This window comes from Pseudorasbora parva, chromosome 16 (assembly GCF_024679245.1).
Source record: "Pseudorasbora parva isolate DD20220531a chromosome 16, ASM2467924v1, whole genome shotgun sequence".
Classification (NCBI taxonomy): Eukaryota; Metazoa; Chordata; class Actinopteri; order Cypriniformes; family Gobionidae; genus Pseudorasbora; species Pseudorasbora parva.
This window is the reverse complement of record NC_090187.1, coordinates 30,568,394-30,592,251: the sequence shown is the minus strand read 5'-3', so window position 1 is coordinate 30,592,251 and position 23,858 is coordinate 30,568,394. Positions and strand designations below refer to the sequence as shown.

At 37.1% G+C, this 23,858-nt stretch overlaps 1 protein-coding gene across 1 annotated transcript; it reads left to right on the top strand.

The window, feature by feature from the left end:
- Positions 1-2,517: 2,517 nt before the first annotated feature.
- gan (gigaxonin) lies at positions 2,518-20,587 on the top strand. Its single transcript, XM_067420245.1, has 12 exons — positions 2,518-2,640; positions 2,747-2,938; positions 4,310-4,424; positions 8,114-8,464; positions 9,766-9,986; positions 10,093-10,214; positions 11,172-11,284; positions 11,825-11,977; positions 12,060-12,196; positions 17,347-17,481; positions 17,562-17,671; positions 19,194-20,587. Exons 2-12 carry the CDS (start codon positions 2,748-2,750, stop codon positions 19,373-19,375), a joined length of 1,830 nt encoding a protein of 609 aa, XP_067276346.1. The 5' UTR covers positions 2,518-2,640; position 2,747; the 3' UTR covers positions 19,376-20,587.
- The last annotated feature ends 3,271 nt before the right edge of the window (positions 20,588-23,858 follow it).

Below are 23,858 nucleotides of genomic sequence, written 5' to 3'. Positions count from 1 at the left end.
CTTGGCTCTGAAATGAAAACTGAAATTAATCAACGTGACATTTACCTAAAGGGAAATCCCATGAGTAGCCTTTAGGCTACATATAGCCTAAACATGCAGTACATTTTGTCCTCATGTAGTACTAGTTTAATGCTTTAGTAAGTAGGCCTATAATTTATTTTACAGAGAAATAATCTATTGCTTGTCAAATAATAGCTTAAACTCACCGTACTTCACAAAACGTTGGCCTATTGTAAATTAATCTATATTGGCCCATTCACAGGTTCTTTGCACATTCACAAGAGGCTATTATATATTTATTTGTAAATGCAACTGTTCATCATTATTTTATGTTTCTCATAATGATGCTTATTTTCAACAGGTGGCCCATCAAATTTGTAATTTCTGTATCGCATTTCGAGGCATTTTAAACATTGATTATAAATATATGTTGCTCATTTTAACATGTTTATTGACAATCCATGGTAAATATTTTTTGGAAGAAAAAAATGTATATACAAAAATAAACAGCATTTAAAGTTGTTGAATGCTATATTTGTTGAATGACATGGATATAAATTATTATCGTAAAAATGTAAAAAATGTACCAATAAAGTTTATTTATAAAATTTAGTGTAATGGCTGTACAATATTTTTACAATATTATTATAGAATATTTTACAATTTGTATTTTCCAAATGGTGTTCTATTTATTTATTATTTCAGTAGGCTATTTTGCTTTCTTGTTTTAACTCTTTGTGTTTTTCTCAATGAAAGTGTCTTACATGTTGGTTGTTCCTTTCTTGTTATGTACATTTAGCAATTCATAAAAAAATATAAAAAAATAAAAAAAATATTCTCATGGTTATTTTCTCCAATTTCTCCAAGTTTGTAGCAGTGGCTACTGTCTTGTATTCCAAATATTCATATTTTTGCTTGATGACATCATTAATCCAAGATGGCTGACAGCGATAGCCATGTGCCAAACAAGGGGGTAATCTAGCACTCGGAAAGCGTTCCACCCATAGGGGCGGGTGCAATCCACCCATTGCTAGCCAAGCCATCACCTGCTGTTAGCATCCCATTGACTCCCATTCATTTTTGAGTCACTTTGACAGTGAATAACTTTACATCTGAGGTGTTTAAAGACTCCATTTGTCCATTGTTTATTTATAAATGAATACGACAATGCATAAAAGGCTCCATACCTTGTATCTTACACTATCGCCCCGTAGAAGCTGTTTTTGTAAAAATATAGGCTAACGATTGCTTCATAACCAATGCAACTCTGTCACGCAGTTGAGAAATTACCGTATAGACAGGAGGAGACGCTCAGAAGCAATCTTTTACTGTCTATGAGGCAGTCGGGGGGACGTGAAGACATAAAGTCTGATAAAGTCAAGGGGGAATAATGGGGAGAAGCCGATAGTGAGCCAAAAGCAACGGGAGTAAATATTTAAACAAAGTGATTCAGATTTCCCTTTCCACAACTACTAGAAGACTTACAACTGTCAGACAGGTTGCTACGTCTTCAAGCTCAGTCTGAGCCTGCGCAGTGCGCTCAGCCATCAGGAAGTGAGTGCCTCTAGTTGACCTCATTTTCTGCCGTTGACGTCTATGGGAACGCTCTGTCCATTTCTTTTACTGTCTATGGTGCCAAATGCCCCAGGCATATCTGTAAAAAACTTTTATACAAGGTCAATTGAGCTAAAAAAAAATATTAGTATGTACAGTAAAGTATGATGAATATGTTAGTATTTTATAAACTAAAATTTAGAGTAAAATGTAGTTTTTATGCACAAAAAAATAACTGTCCACGTTTTTGGACGTCATGCAACAGTGGAGTAAGATTGCATAAAATCTGATTTCTGTAGGCTAACCTGCTATTATATCTATTGTATTATATCTATTGCTATTATATTATAGTCTTATTTTTGCACAGATGTTATGATTTGTCTTGTATTGTAATAAAACAGACTTTAAACAAATATGTCAACATAAATAACCATTAAAAATTACATATTACGGCATTAAATGGCAGCCTTACACATACATGCCAAGACAAATTTGCATTTTGCACAGGTACAGGGACAGCACAGGTCAAGCACTCAGTCCAGAATAATAGAGAATATCTCAGAGGACAGTGGAAGTGACAGTGACAGCAGTGATGAGGAGTATGGGCCAGCAAAGCCCAGCTCTAGGTTTCCGCATATATGTAACTACCGTTATAATTCCTACAATATGTGTTTTATTGTTATTATATTATATACTATTGTTTTTAATAACAGGGCTGTTGTATATAGCATAACATTCCATAATAAAAAAACACAATGTTCCATATTGTCATCTGTGGCTTTATGTCCCATTTCAGTTGCATGGTGTCCACATACGTGGACAGTTAAATAACTTTTAAATAAACCTAAATTTTGTAAAAATTAAAATGGACTTTCATGCATGAATTATGAAAAAAAATATCTAGATTTTTTTAAAGATTATTTTTATTATGAAAACAACTAACTTTTATTATGAAACAAATACGCGCTTCCTGGAAACGTCATGATTTGTTTTTCTGCCGTGTACGGTGGTACGGTCCTCTGACTGATAATGCGCAGGTGGAGTTACAGCGAACATAACGAACACGTTTAATTCGAGTACACTGGAGTGAGTTTGAATGTTTTAAACCGTCTGTTTAAATAAGACATTTACCAGTGTGAACCATGTTGTTGTTGTTGTTATCTTAACTGTTCATGTCTGTCTGTTCCAACAGCATGTCAGACCCTAAAACAGCTGGAGCTGATGCTGGATCAGTGGTGTCAGACCCTCAACACTCCCAAAAGATTCTAAGGGTCCTTCAGGCTTTAAGACAAGATGATTGTTTTCAAGATGCAGTGCTGGTCTTGGAAGGAGAGCAGCTTCCTGTTCAGAAAAACATTCTGGCTGCTGCTAGCCCATACATCAGGTATGAGAATAAGCTTGAAACGAGCTACATTTGCATGAAATCAGTAGAGCTGGTATATTTGCTCAGACATGTAGCAGACCCTTGAGCAATGTGTCATATGGGTGTGCCACACGGCCCCACCTTGCCTGTCGCTTGGGGTCAATTAAAGCAATAGTTCACCCAAAAAAAGTAATTTACACACCCTCTTTTCAACTACCAGCCAGTAAGATTTCTGCTGAACATGAAAGAGGACATTTTGGTGAATGTCCTAGTCAATATTTTTTTATGCGTCGACAATGGCTGGTGACTAAAAGCCCAAAAGGACACAAAATCACCATGAAAGTATGATATATAAGTATGTAACACTTTATTTTACTGTGTCTTTGTTTCACATTTTACATGTACTTGCCATAGCAGTAAATGTAGCTTAAGTACATGTAACTAACCCTCAACCAAACCCTAATCCTACCCTAACCCTATAGTAATGTAGTTCATTATTATTACTCAGTACTTCAATATAATTACACTAACAACTGACACTTTAAAATAAAGTGTAACCAAAAATACTTTACTAGAAATAAACATTTTATGAAATAAATTATAAAAACCTTTTCTTTTAAGTTTAAGTTGAAGTACTAAAATAACTGAAACCTAATAAAAACAATAGTCATATTAAAAAGAAAATTATAATAAAATGACAACAACTCAATTTAAAGAGAAAACAGAACATATACAGATTTTAGATTTTAGATATACAAAGTATATCTAAAAATTATATCAAATTATGAACAAAACATAAATGTATATATGATAATGTAACACTACTATAAACTGTTTTACTCAATGTTTATTCAATTATATATTATTTGATGTTGATGCAATTAAGTCCAGCAATTTTTTTTTTCTTTTTATTTGATGATTCTGTTCCAGGCAATTTTGTACATGACATATAAAGAGCATTTTAAGTTAAACAAATAGTTCAACACTGTCATGTAAAGCCTAACAGGTTTTTACAAATCTCAAATCAGCTAAAACTGAAAAGTTTGTAAAAACATGTGAAGGCCATGTTTGTTAATCCATACTCAGAATCTGTCCTCTGCATTTAACCCATCCAAGTTAGTGCACACACATTAGGAGCAGTGAGTAGTGAACACACAAAGACACTGCAAGCTGTGGACACGCACACTTGGAACGGTGGCCAGCCTTGCTCAAGGGCACCTCAGTTGTTTCCTGCCTGTATTGAGAATCGAGCCCTCATCCTTCACGTTACAAGTCTGACTATCTAACCATCAGAACACAACTGCCCCGAATGTAGTGCAACTTTCCAAGATATTAAGTCTGTCCTTTTATTAGATCCACAGTGAATGAACTTGTGTTGCTACATTTTTGCAGGACCAAATTAAATTACAACCCACCAAAGGAGGATGGATCTGTATACAAAATCGAGTTGCAAGGGATCTCGGTCACGACCATGAGGCAGATATTGGACTATGTTTTTAGTGGGGAGGTAATTATATTACTTTACTTATTATACTATATGCATGCTTCCCACAGTCATTAAATAGCTGGAATTTTACAATTATGATTTCTAGGCCTGTAAAAATCTTTAAAGGGTTAGTTATGTTTATAAACTATAATTTACTCACCCTCAAGTCATCTTTGGTGTATATGACATTCTTCTTTCAGACGAATAAAATCAGAGTTATTTTAAAAATGTCCTGGCTCTTCAGAGCTTTATAATGTTATAATGGCAGTGAAGTGTTTTTGAAGTCCATAAAAGTGCAGCGATGCCTTTGTGTAAGAAAAATATCCATATTTAAAGGTGTCATGAACTGGCTTTTTTATATATATATACTGTTGTCTGAGGTCAACTAATGACGTGTGTGTGGTTTTTACATTCAAAAACATAATAACTAATAAGCTATAGGCTATTTTTTAACACTGGTTTTGAGGCTCTCTCCTGAACGCTGGGTTTTGATGGGCGTGCCGCACTGGAGACATGGAAGTAAACCCTCACAGCTAGGATTGGATAAGATTTGCATATTTAATGAGCTTCAGCTCCTGTCATATCTATGCCCCTGTCAGTTCAGTTCACATGAGGGAGGGGTTGTTTTGAAAGCGTCAACCGGAATGATTCAAGTGTCTTTTTCAAACAAACACAAGGATTTATTTCTCATCCACCCACGTTTGATTGGACTATTATTTTTGTATTACATAGCCCGCACGATCGTTCGATATAAGCGCGAACCACGCGCACACACATACACGTGCTTGAGCGCGCCCTTCAAATGTCAAGTCGAGAGAGAAAATAGCAGAACGAGAAATGAATATTACGAGATTCATCGGCCTGCCGACGGGCTTCTGTTTTGATAGCCTGTCTGGAAAACGCGAGCCCTGGCCCATACGTGTCTGAGTCCAGCGTGCTAAAGGTATGTTCTGTTAGACATGTACACATCAGCAAAACAATCTATAACAATACTATTACATATAAAAAACTTAAAAAAACGTTTTACTCACATAACTGTGTTGCACCATTCCTCCTGTCGGATCCAATGTAGAAGAATAGCAGTTCCCCACGTCAGCTGGAACTTCATTAAAAATAAAGTTCAACCACACATTCCTAATATTAGGATCCGAAGGAAGCTTATGCAGTGACTGTTCTTCCACAACCAGAAATAGCACAATATCTTGCTATATTCTATCTTCGGCATGTTTATTGCTGCTGGCTAGTGTGATCCGATGAGTCGGTGGGCGGGGCTACTGAATTAAATGTACTTATTCTGTAGAGGTGTTTTTTTTGTCAGTCGATGACGTCAAGATGTGAATACTTTCATTTTCTGGGCCTGGTTTCTATAAAAGCTTTTCTTTGACTAACAAGGATGTTTTCAGCTCTGAAACTTACAGGATAATCTTATAATACCATGACCTTTTATATATCAAAAGCTCAAGGGAAAGTTGATTTCTCAATTCATCACCCCTTTAAAACATTATAAAGTAAATTATATAGCTTCCACCAGATCGCCTTCCATATTCAACTTACGGAAAAAGTGTAGTGCCTCACGCATTTCAAAATGTTTATGCTACGTGGCAGTGCTAGATACTTTATAAAGTTTTAGATATGGATATTTTTCTTACACAAATGCATCACTTCGGAGCCACTTCCCCTGGAGCCATGTGGAGCAGTTATATGATGGATAGATGCACTTTTATGGACTTTAAAAACAACTCATTAGTAGTGTTAATTTCTTAAGCGACAACTATGACGAAAAAACTATGACTTTTTTTTCATGATTAAGACAAGACGACAACATCATTACACACTGACTATGGTGTATTACATGCAGTGTTGTTGATGGAAAAAAGACAAGAATTAAAGCTGCACTATGTAATTTTTTCATCCGTTAGAGGGCGCCTATTCAAAATAAAGGCGTAGTTTGATGACTCCAATTTTGAGCTCAGAATCTTGGGACATGTGGTCTTCACCTCACAGCCGGTGGAAAAGAATCAGGCTAGGACTCGGGCAGAAATCCTGTTCATGGATGCGGTTATTAACGTTACTGTAGTATGAAGCAGTGCAGGACCGAGTGTTGAGGGAGCTGAGCGAGCCTGCTGGAGCGATTGTTGTGCAACAAAAGGCTCGCGAGCATCCGGGCTTTTATTATGACGGGACACAGTCGCCGGCGCCATTTCCACTTTTCTGGTCATGAGTGTGAGGTAACGCAGCTCTGTTTATCTTATTAGATACATTTAAGTGTGTTTAAAATGATTTTGTGACGTTGCTCTGTGTGTTTGCTCAGCAGCTGCTGTGGCACTTGTTGCACACTGCTAATAGTAAATAGTTTCTAAAAACCAGAAACAGAGGCTAACGCAGATATGACACAATTAACAGGCGACTCCCTCAAATGCTTTGCTCAGACATTCCGGCTTCTTGGTTAAAATAGCAATTTTCTCACAATTTACAATTAGTTGGAAACATTTTGGGATATTGTAAGAACTCAACTGAACACAATATATAACACTGGGCTGGTGGTTTTTGGATATTTTACTGCAAAAATACTACATAGTGCATAAAAATCTAAATCTCTTATTTTATTTTCTTCACCAAAAAAAAGTGTAGAAATAATATTTTACGGAAGTAAAAGCCTCCAAAAGTTTTTATGTTTGTGGTTGCTAGATGTTAAGTCGCATAATTATGATTATTAGTTTAACCATTATACACCATGACTAACATATGACTAAGTTTTAAACAGCACTAGGTAACTTTTCAACCTTCATAATATATTTTCAAGACTCTTGTGATGATACATCGACTTACAATAGGTTGAATGGCACGTCTGCCAAAGCTTGATGGGGTCTGTATCGTTTTTAATCGTACTTTTAAACTTCAGGTTTCGGGTAGTAACCCGAGAAAAAAAAGAACTTCCTTAAATTCGGACGTGCGAGCCCAACTTTGTTTGTCGGATAATATAGTCATGTCCGAAGCAGCACAGACAAATAAGAAAGAAAAGGTTTTGTTGGAGGAAAGCAATAAGAGGAAACAAAAAAGTGATCGGATTAAAGGCAGGACGAGGATCAACATGTGACCAGCTCGTTGGCGTGAGCTGAAGGGTTGCTGCACCAACCCGCGGGGACGCTTTTATGAAGTTATTTGGCCCACCCCGCACCACTGTATATATTTTGACAACCCGCCCCGCACCCGCGACCATTAAATAGACATACGGGGTCCGCGGGTTATGAGACGACCCGCTCATCATTAGTTCAGGGCTATCAGGGTTGTTATGTCAACAAATGCATGCGCGATGGCATTTCCCTGTTGTAGGATGACAGAGCTTACGACAGTAGTTGAGGACATTATTTTTTCCCAACTGTAGGGGGACCTCGAGAGCAAAAGTTGCCAAGTGCTGCTTTAATTTATTAAAACTAGACCAAATTTCCCAGGCTTTTAGTCAACTAAAATTCAACCAAACAAAATACAGGACACTGTAGGTTGACACTGTAAAATCTAAAAAGTAAATTTGACACAGGACTAAGTCTAAATAAATAAATAAAAAATGGCTGACAACATTAACACTATTCATGTGTTAAAAGCTGTGGGTAAACTGTATATGAATTATGAATGTATACAAACTATTGGATTTCCATTGTCATGTTGTCAATGGTTTTCTAGTTGGCTGATTGTCGTCAATGCTTTTCTAGATTACTCTAAATGAAGACACTATCCAGGATGTGGTCCAGGCTGCTGATCTTCTGCTCCTCACTGATCTCAAATCTCTGTGCTGCCAATTCCTGGAGAGCTGCATTACTGCAGAGAACTGCATAGGCATCAGGGTCTTCTCTTTGCATTACTGCCTGCACCACGTCCACCATGTGGCCACAGAGTTTCTGCAGACGCATTTTCGAGATGTGGCCAACACGGAGGAGTTCCTGGAGCAGCCGCCCGATCGCCTGTGTGAGCTGCTGTCCATAGAGAAGCTCAATGTGGGGAACGAAAGGCACGTCCTGGAGGCTGTGGTCCGCTGGCTAGACCATGACATCGAAGCGCGGCGAGTGAGTGGAACAGGTGTTTCAGGAGGGTTCCATATGCACATGCATAGACAATTGATATAAATATATAAATTAGCGGTTTAACGATACCCTCATGTCACGATTTGATGCATATCATGATAATGAACTCGCATACTATATTATTGCTATATTCTAATTACATTGGGGGTGGAAATGAATAGGTTTGGACTTGTTGCTGGTAACCGAATGCACAGGACAGTGGTGACACCGAAATAACAATATTCATGATTCTGAAGCTGAAAATACAGAATTATTTTAGATTAATATGCTTGCACTCTGTCACTGACTAAATATTGCATGGTTTACTGGTAACATAAGATATTTGGCATTTATCAGGACCAACAAATATTTCCCCCATTGCACTATTATACATTATATTTTAACATTGCATATAGTAGTTTAATGTAATACTACAGAACTCTGCAACTTGGATATTTTCTCACAGAGTATTTTTCATTTTGGCTGAACTAAACACACAGTACAAATTGTCACTATCCACAATACATATTGTTGCAATTCAGTATTATGGTATACTTTGACAATATATTGTTACACCGTGTGTGTGTGTGTGTGTGTGTGTGTGTGTGTGTGTGTGTGTGTGTGTGTGTGTGTGTGTGTGTGTGTGTGTGTGTGTGTGTGTGTGTGTGTGTGTGTGTGTGTGCATGCGCGCCCTTGTTTATATTAAATTGTGGGGACCAAATGTCCCCATAAGGATAGTAAAACCTGAGATCACCTATATTGTGGGGACCAGCCAACAGTCCGCACTTTTAAAAAGGCTTATAAATCACACAGGATGAGTTTTTTTGAGAAAGTAAAAATGCAGAATGTTTCCTGTGATGGGTAGGTTTAGGGACAGGGGCAGTGTAAGGGGATAGAATGTACAGTTTGTACGGTATAAAACCATTACGTCTATGGAAAGTCCCCACAAAGATAGTGAACCAGACGTGTGGGTGTGTGTGGGTGGCCTGGTAAACCCTACGTTATGGGGTAAAAAATGTCTGTTTATATATACATTAAAAAAATCTGTGGAAACCATGAATCATTTAGTCAGGATAATATGATACATAGAACTTTAAAAGTACAGCATTATTGAAATGGAAATGTTTTGTAACAAGAATATACATTTCTTTACTGCATTTTTAGTCAATTTATTTAAATGCATCCTTGCTGAATAAACATATTAATTTATTAAAATAATACTTACTGACCACAGACTTTTGAATGGTATTATTTGTTAGTTTGTTTTCATTCAATCCTGTTTAAATAGAATCCCTTTCTTCCAGGTCCATATGAAAGAGGTGATGTCTGCCGTCTGGGTTCAAGGCCTGGACCAGAGCTACCTCCAGGAGCAGATGCTCGGAGACTCCCTAATGAGGGAGGTGATAAGGAATTATTGTACGGAGTCGCTGAGAGGAGCAGTGCAGCATGGGGAGGCGCTGCTTGCTGCCTTCAAACCCCGTGGATACTCTGAGTGTATTGTCACAGTAGGCGGTGAGGAGAGGACGTGAGTATGAACACAACTCATGCAAAAAAATGATGATAGATTGAGATTATGCAAGGATAGATCTGTAACAAGTTTTTCCCTAAATTCATGTGTGTTTCCCATTTAGCTCTCGCAAGGCCACAGCAGCAGCTCGCTGCATTTGTCCACTTTATGACCGAAACAGGCAGCTCTGGATTGACCTGAAGCCAATGAATGAGAGGCGAGTTGGTCATGGGGTTGTGTCAGCAGGTTTGTACTTGCTCAGCATTGTGAGGGAATGGAGCTTACATTCTTTTGCTATTTAATTAGTTATTTATTTGTAGTTATTTGAACTCTAAGGCTTATGTTTTTGAATAAATTCCACAATTGTAAACAAAATATTCCTGTGATCTATACTATTATTCAAAAGTTTGGGGTCAGTGGTAATTTTTTGTATTTATAAAAAAAATTAAGAAATGGATACTTTTATACAGCGGGGAATTGATCAAAAGTGACAGTAAAGACATATTGTTCCAAATAGTTTTTATTACTTTCTATTCAGTGTGATATACTAGGTAGTAAGTGAACATTTTGTCCTCGAAGTTGGTGTGGTAGAAGCAGGAAAAATGGGCAAGCTAAAGTATTTGAGGGAGTTTGACAAGGGCCAAATTGGGATGGCTAAGACGTCTGGGTCAGAGTATCTCCAAAATTGTCAAGGGCAACAGCTCCACGTGCTGGCCCACATTACAGAGGGGCGGGGTCATTTATCATTTAAAGCCATATGCACTGAAATGGCTTGGTGAAAACAGAGATGTTGTTTTTTTTGACCAGGTAAAATTAGTGTTTTCTTACAATGCTAATGAGAATTTTTAATTAAAGAATATTACAAAGTTTTATTTTAGACACTAAAGAGTCATATTAACTTTAGCATTATATGACCCCTTTAAATAGAAAATATTAAATAATAATTATATTTCACAATATCAATGTTTTTACTGTATTTTTGATAAATTAAATGCAGACTTCTTTGGGGAATTTTTTTTATTATTATTATAATAATTTTCAAATAAATGTTCAATCATTTAGAATCTAAATGATTACATTTTAGATTATAAACTGTAAATGGTATGAGACTTCATATGAGTTCATCCAGAGAATTATTCTGCTTCCTTAAAGATATTATCACTGGTAGTATATAATTAACTGATATTCTGCCTGTCCAATCAGAGGGATTCGTGTTTGCGGTAGGAGGAATGGATGAGAATAAAACTGTCTTGAGCAGTGGAGAAAAATATGACCCAGAGACCAACACCTGGACCCAAATCCCACCAATGATGCAGGTATTCCGAGATGTGCTCCGTAGTGTCATTATCGACTAGTTGGTGGATTGTCTTGAACGACTAGTCAAGTAATCTGTACGGAAACCCTGTATTAGGCTAATTAAGTGTGTGTTCTTCTGTTTAAAAAAGAAACGGAGCACAACAGAATTAAACAGAATCTCTTAAGATATGTTTTTAATACTTGCATACTTACATTTTGAATAAATTACTTATCCTATAAAGCACTGTGAATTATGTAAGTGATTTAAAAAAAAAAAAAAAGTGCAATGAAAAAGCTTGTGATTTGCAAGTTGCTTTGAATAACAGTTACTGGTAAATGGATGTAAATGGGGAAATTTGAATGACAATGCTACTGTTAGACTAGTAATTAACCAGCTTGTGTTATTTCAGAGATAAATGCAATTTAAATTTGGTAATATACAGATTACTGATTTTAAATGGTTGAAAATGCTGTATATAATTTCATCACCTCTTGATGCAGTTCTTACAAAGAACCACTAGGTGTCAGTATCGTGATATAGAATTTTCTTGTCTGCCCAGGCCAGACAGCACTTCGCCATAGCAGAGCTGGATGGGATGATTTATGTATTGGGTGGAGAAAATGAGGACACTGAGGTCCTTCTCACGATGGAGGTGTTTGACCCCCATTGTAACGTTTGGAGAACACAGCCAAAAATGACCACAGTGCGCAAGGTGAGATGTAGCTCATTTCTCTCTTTTAATTCGCAAACTGCAATACTCATGTTTCTTATACTTTTGCCTCTTTATTCCTCAGTTTGGTAGCTGTGCCGTCATGAAAAAGAAACTGTACGTGATGGGCGGCGGATCGTATGGGAAGATTTATGACTCTGTGGAGTGCTACGACCCCAAAACTCAACAGTGGACAACAGTCTGCCCTCTTAAAGAGAGGAGGTAAATGTGTGCATGGATGATTATTTAGCGGAAGATACTTTCCTAAGCCACTTACATACATTTGCATATTATGTTCATATAGTATGGAAATAATTGTGTTCATGATCAACAAGTTAACAGGATAAAGTCATGTTTTTTATGCAATATTGCCACATTTATTATACATAATTTATCAGCGCAGATTCATGTTCCCTCGTAATCTTTAATCAAAATAACTTCCTCTCCCTCTTGCAACAACATCTTCTCTGATGACGCATTTACTGGTGAGGGCGGGACAACCTGTCATTCACGTGAGATCACAGCAATAGCAAACAACAATGATCCTATCATTCCAGGTGGAAAAAATGTATGACCCACCCTACATTTTTTTTTCTCGTTCAAGAAGTATTATTACTCAGATATACATCACAATAGGGGAGAAAAGTGAAAAAATCATAACTTCCGTTTAATACAGATTTTAAAAAAAATGTAAGCAAAAAGTTTGGGAAACACGTGCCAATACCATTAAAGTGGTCATGACATGGTCATCGCAGTTTGCTTATAATGTTGATAAAGGTTTTTGCACACACACACAAACAAAGAACAGGTATATGCAGAAAAACAATTATGTTCAACCTTCATTCTGACCCTCTGTCTGAAATTATCTGTTTTTAAGGGCTGGCTCCTTTTAAGGCTTGTCAGTAAACGGACACTTTTATGATTGGCTAACGTCATTGCATAGGAAACCGTATCAACGCCCACTCGCTATTACACGTGAGTAAGTGTTTTGAAAACATTATCCATATAAAACCGTCATTTACAGAGAAAGCATTATGCAATTGTTTACTTGTGATTTGCGATGTAGCAGCTGTCAGATGCGATGCAACTGACTTCATCTTAACTCTCCATTAAGCCTTGTTTACACTCGACGCGTCCGCACGAACGCGAGAGTGTGCGCGACAAAAATTACGTCAACGTGGAGTGGGCGGTCGTCCGCGTTGGCTGCACAAGACCCTATTTCGCCTGCCTGTGTGCAGCGCATTTTTTGTAGCAGTACGTGCGACTGCATCCGAAGATGAACGAGTTCTAGTTGAATCCAGCCGAGCATGACGTCTCATCACACCGGCATCCAGTTTGCACATACAAATTAGGTGCTTATTTACAAAATGAGCCTACAAAAGCTGAAATAAGCCTTTTTAAATAAAGATTTGTCTCTGCTGGCAGCGGAGGCTTGTGCTGCGGAACCATGCGAAAGTATAAACAAGGCTTTACACTGTTTTACACATTTGTTCCGAACAAACATATAACCCTCTGACACGATCAAGGATGCCATTACAGTAAAACATCCACTTGTTTTTTCTGACACTGGGATACTTTTTAAATCTGTACAGAGACACAAAAGAGCTGTTTAAAATGAGCGCAAGCGTTTTGTCACTCTTCCATTTGGCATTTTGTCAACAGACTCAAGTGTGTGGAGTATGTCAGAAACTGAACACACATCTGTATACTGCATTCAGTGTAGTCAGCATCAGTGATTATTAATGGGTTCTATTTGCTTTTGACACAACACAAAGCTCACATCCAGTGTAGGCAAATGTTGCAAGTAAGGGAAAATGTACACCCAGACAGTTCTACTGTTAGTGGTATTATAAAAGAATTGTCGGTATTAACAGGTATTATAACAGAGTTATCGCAGAATAAACACCGACAGAGTGATCAGAATGATCATCACTCTGAAGGGGTTTATTCTGCATAACAACCGGCTGGGTGTACATTATCCCGCTTATTACACGGCTACTAGTCTCAAAAAAATTAGACACAAAATATTGTCTTGAGATTAAATTTTTGATTAGCTCTTACGCAAAGCTTCCACGAAGAACAACAGTTCCAAACTGCTTCAAGCCTTTATCGATTGCTGCTAAATGTTGAAAATGAATGCTGAAAGGGTTAGTTCACCCAAAAATGAAACCAAACCTATGATTGACTCCCCCTCAAGTCATTATAGGTGTATATGACATTCTTCTTTCAGACAAATACAATCAGAGTTAAATTTAAAAAGTCCAGGCTAATGTTAATCCCAGCAGTAGTTGTAGCTCTTTTTAAAGTCCATAAAAAATGCTCCACACGGCTCCAATGGGTTAATAGAGCCTTCTGATTCGAATCGATGCGTTTGTGTAAGAAAAATATCCATATTTAAAACTTTATAAAGGAAACCCGCCTTGAAGTCTTCCATTCTAGCCAAGGCTGTTTAAGTATTTAACAGCCACAAGATGGTGCCAGCGTTAAGCATAGAAGAAGTATCGGTCAAGATAACTCTTAGTACCCGGATGAGCGGTTGTTATCTGGAAATAACATATTGCTGGAATGCGCGATTGACCAATCAGAATCAAGTATTGTACAGAGCTGTGTAATAATGGTGTATAACTATTCGACAATGTCTTACTTTAGAGCCAGTCATATGCAACGGCAAACTGTGACATAACAGATCCCACAATATCAGAACGAGACGTTTTTGGAAAGCTTGATTTAAATAAATTCTTTATAATGAGGGGGACTTTTTAAGCTATGAAAGTTGCAGGATGTTACTCTTATACACTACTGCCAAAAGGGATCTGCCTTTACATTAACTTTAAATTGAATGACATCCCATTCTTAATCTGTAGGTTTTGATATGGAGTTGGCCGACCCTTTGCAGCTATAACAGTTTCAACTCTTTGGGGAAGGCTTTCTACAAGGTTTAGGAGTTTGTTTATGGGAATTTTTGACCATTCTTCTAGAGGCACATTGGTGAGTTCAGGCACTGATGTTGGACGAGATGGCCTGGCTTGCTGTCTCCACTCTAATTTATCCCAAAGGTGTTCTATTAGGTTGAGGTTAGGACTCATCCATTTCTTTATGGACCTTTGTGCACTGGTTTGCAGTCATGTTGGAACAGGAAGGGGCCATTCCCAAACTGTTCCCACAAAGTTGGATGCATGAAATTGTCCAAAATGTCTTGATATGCTGAGGCATTAAGAGTTCTTTTCACTGGAACTAAGGGGCCAAGCCCAACCCCTGAAAAAGAAACCCCTCGCCATAATACTCCCTTCACCAAACTTTAAACTTGGCACAAGGCATTCAGGCAAGTACCGCTCTCCTGGCAACCGCCAAACCCAGAATCATCCACTGGATGGCCAGACAGAGAAGCGTGATTCATGAGTCCAGTTGCGGCATGCTTTTCGCCACTGCATCCGACACTTTGCAATGCACTTGGGGATGTAAGGCATGGCTGCAGCTGCTCGGCCATGGAAACCCATTCCATGAAGCTCTCTACGCACTGTTCTTGAGCTAATCTAAAGGCCACACAACATTTGGAGGTCTGTAGCTACTGACTCTGCAGAAAGTTGGCGACTTCTCCGCATGCGCTGACCCTGCTCTGTGATTTTCACATGGCATGATGAGTTGCTGTTGTTCCTAATTGCTTCCATTTTGTTATAATACCAATAACAGTTGGCTGTAGAATATTTAGTAGTGATGAAATTTCACGAATGTACTTGCACATTGGACAGGTTGCAACCTGTCACGGTACCACGCTAGAACTCACTGAGCTCCTGAGAGCGACCCATTCTTTCACAAATGTTTGTAGAAGCGTCTGCATTCCTAGGTGCTTGATTTCATACACCTGTGGCCATGGAAGTGATTGGAACACCTGCATTCAATGATTTTGAGGGGTGTCCCAATATTTTTGGCAATATAGTGCATGTCAAAAGATCAAAGCAAATGTAATTTCTCATGTCATGACCACTTTAACATTTTGTGCAAGGGTCTGTATTTTTAAAGTAGAAACATAATTCTGCATAACTTGGTCCCATGCATTCAAACCACAAATACCGGATGCTTAAAGCGGCATATGCTTTGTAGATGTGAATTTAGAGAATGTTTTTTCCCATCCGGCGTATGACGCAGAGAAATGTCATAAGTTAAACAGATTACATTTTAAGTCAAAGGCAGCACATCTTCATTTGGTTCTAACTATGAAAACTGAGAGACGCCCTATGATCTGTGATGTCTTACGGATGTGTTTTTAGAACAATAGTAGTCAAGGGACCTATCAGTCTAACCCATATAAATGGAAACGCTTGATCACCATCTGGAGGAACATAAATAGTCATTTTTCTTGGTGTAAAAAAAAATGAAGTATTTTGTCCATAGCTCTGTTCTGCTGTTACACAACCTAATGAGCTGCCTACTGCCTTCTAAGGCAGCATCCTAACCCTCACAAAATCTCATAAGTAACTGATTTGGGAAAATGCATTGTCAGTAACTCTGCATGCAGCACTTGGCGAAGAGCAATTGATTCACAATTTATTTCAATAGAGTTTGGCTTTAGCATGACGCTATTTGGAAACCCATTGGGGTCAGTAAGACAGATACGAAATTAATACTTTTATTCAGGAGGGATGCAATACACTGACCAAAAGTGATAGTAAAAACATTTACATTTTACAAAAAAAAAAAATTTAATAATAATAAAAAATAAATAAATAAATTATATATATAAAGTATTATATATATATATATAAAGTATTATATATATATATATATATAATACTGTTTTATTTATCAAAGAATCATGAAAAATATAACTGTTTCTAGGTTCCACTGAAATTAAGCAGCACAAATTTTTTTCATCAGTTTATTTTTTATTTTATTATATTTATTTATTTATTAATTTATTTTTCATTAGTTAACTTTAAAATTAAAATTATCCTGTGACTTACCCTCCGTCAAGCCATCCTAGGTACATATGATTTTTCATTCACTCTTTTTTCGTAAGTTTAATATGCTGAATCCTTTAATAATAAGAAAAATGTTTCCTTAATAATAAGAAAATAAGCAAATTTAAATGATTTTTGAAGGATCATGTGTTACTGAAGAATGGATGAATGACTGCTGAAAATTCAGCTTTGCCATCACAAGAATAAATTACATTATAAAAGATTTCAATAGGAAATAGTTATTTTAAATAATAATATTTCACAATATTTGTGATTCATCAAATAAATGCAGCCTTTGTGAGCATTTTACACTAGTGCAAATGATCTCTTTGATAAGTGACAGTGTGCGCTATTCTTTGTTGAGAACGTTTCTGCTAAAAGTATCACTAATTATTTCAACATGGTTTTCCTCAGATTTGGGGCGGTAGCATGTGGCATTGGACAAGAGCTCTACGTGTTTGGTGGAGTGCGGAACAGAGATGCTGACAATCCAGAGTCCAGTCAGATGACCATCTGCAAGTCTGAGTTCTTCCATGATGAGCTAAAAAGGTGATCTCTTCAATGCTACACTCAAACAGAGCAGGACTAGAGTGATGTGTATGCTCATACGTGCCCATCATTGCCCTCAGGTGGGTGCTCTTAGATGACCAAAATCTCTGCATACAAGCCACATCATCTTTTGTGTATGGAGCTGTTCCCATTGGTGCCAGTATATATGTGGTCGGAGAACTTGACACTGGTAAGCTGATAAGGGCTTATAATCACACTTTATGCTCTATCTAGGTACGTCTTTTTACTCCGATATCTTCAAATTCAGTCCTTGAGAAGGTCAAAAAATGCCCTGCGATTACTTCTTCATTTAAGCTACAACTAATGCATATTTTAGCTTTTTAACATTTTCATGGGCCAAAAACCAGTAAGCACAAGATACTTCGAAAAGTTACAAACAACTAATGTACTATAGGTAAGTAAATTAAGTCAAGCTAACTTTTTGATTTGACTTTTTTAAGTAGTTATGTACACAAAAACTATATTAATGTTATTAAGAAGGAATTATATTTGGAATCAGGCTTATTATAGTTAACTAAAAGTTACTTGAAATTAAATAAAATACTACAACAACTTTTATTTCAGCTAGATGCCTATAGGAAACGTCTCATTTTAATTTAGTTTAACTTGGTGTACTAAAATAACTAAAACTAAAACCGAAATAAAATAAATAAAAATAAAATATTAATTAAAAATGTATTTTAAAAAATTACCAAAAATATGAATATAACCTATGTTATACTAAAATAACACGTTTTGAATTATGTACCAGAGGGCTGTTTATTTCTCTCAGAATCATCAGATTATTATTTGAACTGCTTAAATTGAACAAATGTGCTCAACTGGGCCACATTTTGCAATTGTACTTGCTTATTCAGTTGTAGTTCTGAACACACACAGCCTGGATTCCAGCCGAAATTAGCCCCGCCCACAACATTTTTAGGTCGGGCGGTTCGGTCTGGACTCGATCCATAGGGGAGTAATTATCCCCGAACAGAAACTGTTCAGACCAATGAAATCATCAGGGCGGGCTTTAGACAATGACGGACAGATGATCAACAGTAACATAATCATCACATTTGTATCTGCACTCACCTTCACTAATTCTCTCAAAAATTATGATCATGTTGGGTAAGTACTCTGTGTATCATTAAATTATTTTCTTTTTTTACGACACCGGCAAAGATCGTTTATTCCAGCACGCGTGCAGACAGGGTTGCCAAGTTTTTACAACAAAACGCGCTTACTACTAGCCCTAAACATTAGCTTCTCCGGGGGTTCTTCGGGAAAAAAATGGTGTTTGGGGAGTAAAATGTGTGTTATTTTGGCAAGGTTGCCTGCTAAAATTCGCACTCAGGGGTCTATATATCACATAATAGTCGCTTCAACCCGCGGACATAGAAAACAACCCGCAGAAAAAAACACAGACTTGGCAACAAGTAGTTGTAGCTCTGTTGACATTTGACAATGCATTGCTTCGTTGCTCTGATTGGTTGTAGGTCTATCCAATTGTGATCTTTCCTGGTTGGGTTGAAGCACGCCCCATAATCACAGCCCTATGGAGCAGTTCTCATATTCTGACTAGAATTAAGTATGACCACGTCAGGCTAGTACACACAATAAAACGTGACAAATGTTATTTGCACAATATTTGTGTAGAGCAGAGCATAAAATACACTCTACATATATAGATTCCTTTGTTTTGTTTGCAGGCTCCAATTTTGACTATGTCCGGGAGTTCCGCAGAAGTACGGGTACCTGGCACTCCACCAGACCCCTCATGCCCTCTGATCTGAGTAAGACGAGCTGTGCCACCCTACGCATTGCAAACTGTAAGCTTTTCCGCCTGCAGCTTCATCAGGGACAGTTCCAGATCCGGATTCCATCCACATAAACAACCTGCATCCTCACCACTGACTTTGTCACTCCTCCGTCGTCTGCTGGTTTGAAGGAGGATGCAGGGGATTGTCGAATCACATTGGCTACAGATGAGGTTTGGTGATAATGTGGGAAAGCTTGAATGAATTGTCTTGTATTTTTAAGTTTGTTTTTCTTAGACGGTAAATTATACATCCTTTTTGGTTATTTTTTACATGACTTTCAGACACAGGAAATGCTGTTACATTAGATGGGATCTGCTCATTATTTGAACTGCTTAATTTGAGTAGTCACCGTGTTTTACCTGGCAGTTGTTGTAGCTTGTTATTTGACACTAACATTTTTGAACATTGGTGAAGGAGGTCTAAATTGCATATTTTATACTGATAAATATGGGTTCAATAAGTAAGGGAACAAATCAAGAACTAACCAGGTTTAGTGGTATATCAAGCACAATTATGTTGCTAATGTAAGTGTCTGTCTATCTACTGTACAATCAAAGTGGAAATGTGTTTGATTTATTTAAACGATTTTAGATGTCTTAATATTAGACCTTTCAGAGTGATTAATCTCAATGTTTTGCTGATAAGTAGATTTATCGATTCCAAAAAAGTTGTGACACTACACATTGTAAATAAAAACAAAGTGCAATGATATGGAAATTACGAATTTCAACATTTTATTCAGTATACAACATAGATGACATATCAAATATTTAAACTGAGAAAATGTATCATTTTAAAGAGGTGGTAAAACACATTCTTTTGACGGCTTTGTGTTTGTGGGGTGCACTGTAACATGTTCATGCTTCGTTTTTAAAAAATTGCATTATTTTTTATATAGTTTACCTTTATTCTACATTGCTCTGTCCCTCCTTGTAAAAACGGCCTGATGGTTTCCGGGTTCTATGAAGCCGGTCCCTCAAAAATACACAGTGGTTAGCTGGCCCAGTGTTTTGTGATTCGCTAACCGCCTAGTGCAAGTTTCTCGGAAACCCCTTACCTTTACCGGCAGTCTGTACAGACTGCAGATCTAAAATTATCGTTACTACTGAATGTCATCTTTTGTATTTTTAGAATGATTATAGCCAAATATCTGTCGCAAGAATTATTAACCCAAAACAAACACTAAACATTGGCTTTAATACACTGTAAAAAATATATATATATATATCAGGTCTCCAATTGAACATTTTCTAGTGACTGATCACATCAGAAATTTTCAGTTGGCCAAATTGAATTTCTGTCAATTGCATCAATTCACAGAAATTCAATTTGACCAACTGAACATTTTAAATGTGATCAGTCACTAGAAAATGTTCAATTGGAAACCTGATTTTTTTTTACAGTATATAGTAGCCAAATCAAACACAGAACTATGTGTTTAGCATGCCTGTAGATAAACAAGCATGTAGATTAACAATATATAAAAGCCCTTTTCAAAGAATAATTTACACTAATTCCAACTTCGCTGTTGAGATTTAAAAAAAGTTTCTAACATTAGGTGTTCGTCAGATAACGTTAAGTATGAATGAGCTATGAGCATTTAACAAACTGGTTTGCAGAGCCAAACAACGTTGTCATTTGTTTACTTCCTTGCTACAACGTACAACTAACAATACAAGCTATTACAGGAAAACACTTTGACAAAAAAATAAATCATACTAACAATACAAACTATTACAGGAAAACACTTTGACAAAAAATAAATCATACTTCCAGGTTGTGGCCTGTAAACAGCTTCTTTTTTTAAAGTTGGAACTGCTCCATCTTTCAGGACAAGCTGTTGTGCGAATCCTTCATTGAACTCGCAACGATTGTGGAAGCTTTCCTTGGAAGCAAAATTTTGGTTATAATTATTAGAATATATTAAAATAAATGTTATCCATTGATCCCTAACTCCCCCATCCATAAGAAGGCTGAACAAAGTGGACCTACAATCCGGATAAAAATAACAGCGTTTCATCGGCATTGTGCAACACTTCAGCCTACTATTCCACAGTAATAAAAAATGGCCTCACCCCTCTTATTTAATATACTCGGAGGAGGGGTTTATGTAAATATTGGGGCTGGTGATGTCAGCAACCCTGGAGGAAAAGTCTGTAGTCCCTACTGGCCATTTGCTGTAGTCCTTAGAAATTAATTTTTTTATAAGCAAATATCTCCCTTTGCTTTAAACTTTGAATGTTGTAACTTTGCAGATGTTGTTTATGCTCAAACAGCAACATTACACACTAGCTAAATTTAGAAAAGTAAAATTGTGTTTTGCCACCCCTTTAAAGGACAACTCCGGCGAATTTTTACGTTTATCTTGATCGTTAAATCTTTGTGAGTACAGTCTATAGAAAAAAAAACGAACCGGATTGGTGCTTGCAACACAGAGCTATTACAGTTAATGCCCAGAGCCCCCACTCAGCTAAAACGGCAGTTATGGGGGCATACACGTAAATACAAGTAAAGGGTGTCTTGAACGTTTCCGAAAGAAACTGCTTTCGATTCTGTCCTGCTGATCCGAGAACCGCAGCACATTCAGTTACACACACATGCTCAGTATCAGCTGGTCATCAGTTCCCTTAACAAAACATGTCTCAGTTCAGTGAACGGTTGGAGTTACAACATATAATTCAAGACATTAGTTTATTTCTATTCTGAGGGACTGTCACTCATGTCAGAAAGTGAGCAACTAAAGTAACTTGTGGGATCAGCGCTGATTTGAGACGCGATCCATTTAGAACAATTTAGTCCGTTTTGGTGAACTGGTTCGCCCAGTTCCTGTAATTCCGGTATGTGATGCAGTGCTGTCTAGGGGCCCGAAGATCACAGGCACCCAGTATGGTTTTCCAGCCTTGACCCTTACGCCAGAGATTGTTCCAGATTCTCTGAATCTTTGGATGATATTATCCACTGTAGATAATGATAACTTCAAATGTTTTGCAATTGATATTGCTCCACTATTTTTCACCGCAGCACTGTAGAAATTGGTGATCCTCTGCTCATCTTGACTTCTGAGAGATACTGCCACACTGAGAGGCTCTTTTTATACCCAATCATGTTACTAATTGACCTATTAAGTTGCAAATTGGTCCTCTAGCTGTTCCTTATATGTACATTTAACTTTTCCGGCCTCTTATTGCTAGTTGCTACCTGTCCCAACTTTTTTGAATGTGTAGCTCTCATGAAAATCATGAAATCAAAAATTATCCAATATTTAGCATGGCATTTCAAAATGTCTCACTTTCAGCATTTGATATTTAATTCCTTTTTTATTTCACAATTTGTACAGTGTCCCAACTTTTTTAGAATCAGGTTTGTATGAAGACTTCCAATGCAAAATTCTCTAAAAGCCACCTGGGTCAAAAATGCGATAACAATACTGAGTGAATGCTCTCTCCACATAGTATACCTTCATCAAATACTTTCACTAAATCCCAGGCTCAGCCCATTCCAAAGTGTGTATATGTGTGTGTATGTATATATATATATATGTATGTATATATATATATGTATGTATATATATATATATATATATATATATATATATATATATATATATATATATGCTAATTAAATGTTTAACAGTATTCATTAAATTAATATATATATATATATAATATAAAAATATTAGTTTAATGAATATTGTTAAACATTCCCAATGTTTAGTCCCAAAAGTTAACTTTGGTAGCCTTAGTTAATATGCAAATTACGTTTTTTCTGATCAGAGGTTCTTCGGCAAGAATATCACAAGTTTACATTTTAGACTAATTCATATGCGCTTAATTGTCCAAGTAAAAACTGAAGGTGCGGGATATTTGCCTATTTTTTGTGTGATGGTCTTTCCCGTCTGATCAATTTCTGCTGTTGGTCTTGTATCCAGGGACTCAAAACACCACAGCATGTCAGAAATAGATGCAAGTTGCTGGTCTCACCCTTATGTGGCGAGATGTATTTTGTGAATGACCTCTGAACTGGCTTTCCTGTCAGTGTGGATGGTTTTGGCATCTGGTGACCCCATTTGTTCTGTGCATGATTCAGCTGCTGCTGTCTGTTCTAATTGAAGGGACGAACTTTGCATATTCACCACCATGGAAATGCACACCAATAGCAGGAATAAATACCACACAGTAGACACTAACATTTGTCAAAATGTATGAGAAAGAGGAATGTGTAGACCAAACAAAATATTTACAGGACCAATTTGTGGTGTCTGCACCAATGTGGTCACTAGACTGAAGATGTACACTGGCACACCAACACCATTTGTGTCAGTTGTTCTTTCTGTATCATTACAAAACGTGCTGTTGTTATTGACATCTAATATAAAATTGTACTCTGTAGAATATACCAACTATGCATGATATGTAATGTGTGTTCCCTGCCAAGATTTCGCACACAATTCAAGCTTATAAAAAACCATTCAACACACTCACTTTACTATAAACATTGACATGATTCCATTTGCTCAAAACACTGAAACACTTGGCATCTGCCAGAACATTGTGA

Bases quoted from the DNA above. Each gene is read 5' to 3' on its own strand.
- gan (XM_067420245.1), top strand. From the start codon at position 2,748: ATGTCAGACCCTAAAACAGCTGGAGCTGATGCTGGATCAGTGGTGTCA. The intron at 4,425-8,113 runs GTAATTATATTA...ATGCTTTTCTAG, and splicing joins ACTATGTTTTTAGTGGGGAG to ATTACTCTAAATGAAGACAC. The intron at 11,978-12,059 runs GTGAGATGTAGC...TTTATTCCTCAG, and splicing joins AAATGACCACAGTGCGCAAG to TTTGGTAGCTGTGCCGTCAT.